The 3,123-nt window shown below is 42.3% G+C and overlaps 1 protein-coding gene and 1 non-coding gene across 2 annotated transcripts; both read left to right on the forward strand.

Annotated features, from left to right (window-relative positions):
* Positions 1-456: 456 nt before the first annotated feature.
* Positions 457-2,348, forward strand: LOC133796810 (uncharacterized). Its single transcript, XM_062234475.1, has one exon. It carries the CDS (start codon positions 719-721, stop codon positions 2,036-2,038), a length of 1,320 nt encoding a protein of 439 aa, XP_062090459.1. The 5' UTR covers positions 457-718; the 3' UTR covers positions 2,039-2,348.
* A 238-nt stretch (positions 2,349-2,586) lies between these two features.
* Positions 2,587-2,682, forward strand: LOC133799177 (small nucleolar RNA Z122). Its single transcript, XR_009876371.1, has one exon. It is a non-coding gene; the product is annotated as a small nucleolar RNA Z122 (small nucleolar RNA).
* The last annotated feature ends 441 nt before the right edge of the window (positions 2,683-3,123 follow it).

Consider the following 3,123-nt stretch of genomic DNA (forward strand, 5'->3'; position numbering starts at 1 on the left):
TATAAAGAGACACACAATATTTAAATGAATCCTACCAAAAATTTTGTTGGTTTACCTTATAAATATATTGTCAACAACTACAAAACCAGCTGTTTAATTTTGGATTACCAAATTCTCCAAATTGGGAGATTTAGAGTTCATGGCACGTCAATAATCAACATTTGATCAAATTGACTTTTATAGTAAGAATTGCATGCATCTCTATTAAGGTAAAAAAAGAAAACCGGTAGTCATATTAAAGCTCTGTCCAAATATTTGCTTATACACTATTAAGACACATTACAACTACGAAGTTCAAATACATTTACCAAATAAAGAAAAATAAAATGATTCTAATAAAAGAAAGAATACACTCTTATCAGCTAAGATATTTATTTATTATATTTTTTTCACTTAAAAAAAAAAAGAAAGCGATGTATGTGGGACCCTAGTCGTAGTCCATAAGCGCGCTCCTCTTTAGTTTCAGCTACTATATATAGAGCATCTTGTGCCGTACTGTAATGTTGACACGACGCCACCCTAAGTCCAAACTCTCATTCGCTACTACCAATTCCCACCTGGTCCCAATACCAAATCAACTACTCTCTCTATACTCACTGCCAAACCCTACTCTTGCTCCTCTTCCATTAATCTTCTTCTTCTTCTTCAGCTCTCCCATGTCACACACCTTTCTCTTCACATTATCATAGCTTGGCTTCGTTTTTCTCTCGCCGGAGACATGGCCTCGGCCGCTTGCGTCAACAACATCGGAGTTTCGGCCGATAATTTTCTCGACTGTCCGCCTTCCTATGGATGGCTCAGTCCTCGTATTTCTTTCAGTCGTGAGCTTCCCGATGACGATCCCTTGGGTCTTTCCAGTGCTGGTGTGGAGAAGCCGTCGGATCCGTCGTTGACCCTAGATCCGGAGTCGTCCGTGGCTGATTTCGAGTTTAGGCTTCACGATCCGGTTGCCATGCTTCCCGCTGATAAGCTTTTCTCCGACGGGAAGCTCGTTCCTCTGCACCTTGCTTCGGTTAAACCGTCGTGTGTTGACGAGATGACTTCGACGGTGGGGATTCAGTCGCCGGAGACGGGGAAGTTTTGCCGGAGAAATGATATTTCTGCTACTGATCCGTACTTGTTTTCCCCCAAGGCGCCGAGATGCTCCAGTCGGTGGAGGGAGCTTCTAGGGTTGAAGAGACTCTATAATACTAACCCTAAGGCGGAGAGTCAGAAAACTACGTCGTCTTCACTTAGCTCAAGTGCTCCTAAATCATTCAAGAATTTCCTACACCGTAGTTCGAAGTCTTCATCTTCGTCGTCTTGTTCGTCCAACTCCTTGGAAACTTCTTTGTCTTTGCCGTTGTTGAAGGACTCAGATTGCGATTCCGTTTCCATGTCGTCACGGCTCTCGCTCTCGTCATCGTCTTCGGGCCACGAGCACGATGATCTTCCTAGACACTCGCTCGACTCAGACAAGCCAAACACGAACCCGATTTCGATTCACCGGAATCCAAACAACCCTCCGAGAATGCGAATGGTCAAACCTAGACCGGCCTCGGTCTCGTCGGAAAGCCTCAATCAAAGACCGTTGATAGACCATCCAACAGCAGCTACGCGAGTGGGACGGAGCCCATTGCGTAAGTCGACGGGGGGTGAATCGAATGGGGTAGGAAGCAGTAGAGGAGTCTCAGTGGACAGTCCGAGAATGAACTCATCTGGTAAGATTGTGTTTCAGAGCTTGGAGAGAAGCTCAAGCAGCCCGAGCAGCTTCAACGGCGGTCCCAGATTCAAACACCGAGGAATGGAGCGCTCGTACTCAGCCAACGTAAGAGTGACACCGGTTCTAAACGTCCCGGTTTGTTCTCTTAGAGGGTCTTCTAAGTCGGTCTCAGTTTTCGGATTCGGCCAGCTCTTTTCGTCTCCCCAGAAGAGATCAGAAGGAAATATTAACGGCGGGGGAGGAAGCAGCAAAACCCACAGTCACGGTTACGGTAGTCACAGCTACAGTCACGGTCACGGGTACGGCCAGAGTCGGAACAGGTCCGAAAGAACCTGATTAAAACCGAATCAGAGAGCGGTAGTATTTGACGAGGAGCAGAGGGTAAAGCTTTCAGTAACGTTTTCTTTTTAATTTTATTGTGTTCTTTTGCCTGCCCAAAACGACATTGTTTGTCATCAGAGAAAAAATCTGGCTTCCCAAGTTAGAATTGTAGGTGTAAATATTCTCCGATTTTGATGTTTTTATTTTGGGGTTTGCTATTATTATTTTATGCTCTTTTGAATCGTTCGTTTACGGGGATGGTTCTTGTGCTAGCTCTAACTATTTTTAACTTCTAAAACTAAAAAAAAAGGCTAATGTTTCTTTCCTTGCATTGTTCTCTTCTGTTCGATCTCACTATTTTATTCTTGTTCGTCGAAAAAATCTAGACCAAAAAAAGACGACGACTGAAATTCACGCGCCTCAGGGGGTGTTCGTTGGTTTTTGGGGGTGGGCCATATGATGTTCGTGTTTGTAGCGATTTGAGCTTATCTCAGTCTGTCACTTTCCATGAACTATTGGTATAATATTATTTTATTGTTATGATTTGTTGTTTTGTGAAAGGTTTTGGGAAATGATGCCAAGATTCAAACAGTGGATCAGAGTCGCCAGCTATGTTTGCTTTATAGTAAATTTTTTTGGCACGTCAGTCTGATCCCAAACCACTTAATAATAATTATTATTGTTAGAGTTTTATTTATTTATTTTTTTTGTTTTACATGTTTACATAGAAATAAAAAATTAACCCCTTTAATTTATGTGGAGAGATTTATTGAGCAATAATTTAATATATACATATGGATGGGACTGATCTGCCTCAAGACTGGGGTGGTCGGTGGTGGACCACATGAGAGGTCTATTATTAGGGTTTAAAGTTTAAAACATCTAAGGCCAGCCGGGCCATGCCACGCCAACTCTCCCTTCATACTAATACAGTAAATAATCTTCTTTTCCTATACCGGAAATGAGTGCATTGTATCAATTACTCAAATCAATCTATAATTCCATCATTTCCCAACTAAATAGTGTATATATATCTCCCGCAGGCCATTCTGTATGTTTTTTTTTCCTTTATGTTTTCAATTTTGAAATTCTTCGGCCTT

The sequence above is a fragment of the Humulus lupulus genome, chromosome 8 (genome assembly GCF_963169125.1).
Source record: "Humulus lupulus chromosome 8, drHumLupu1.1, whole genome shotgun sequence".
Classification (NCBI taxonomy): Eukaryota; Viridiplantae; Streptophyta; class Magnoliopsida; order Rosales; family Cannabaceae; genus Humulus; species Humulus lupulus.

Coding starts and splice junctions, on each gene's coding strand:
- LOC133796810 (XM_062234475.1), top strand. CDS start 719: ATGGCCTCGGCCGCTTGCGTCAACAACATCGGAGTTTCGGCCGATAAT.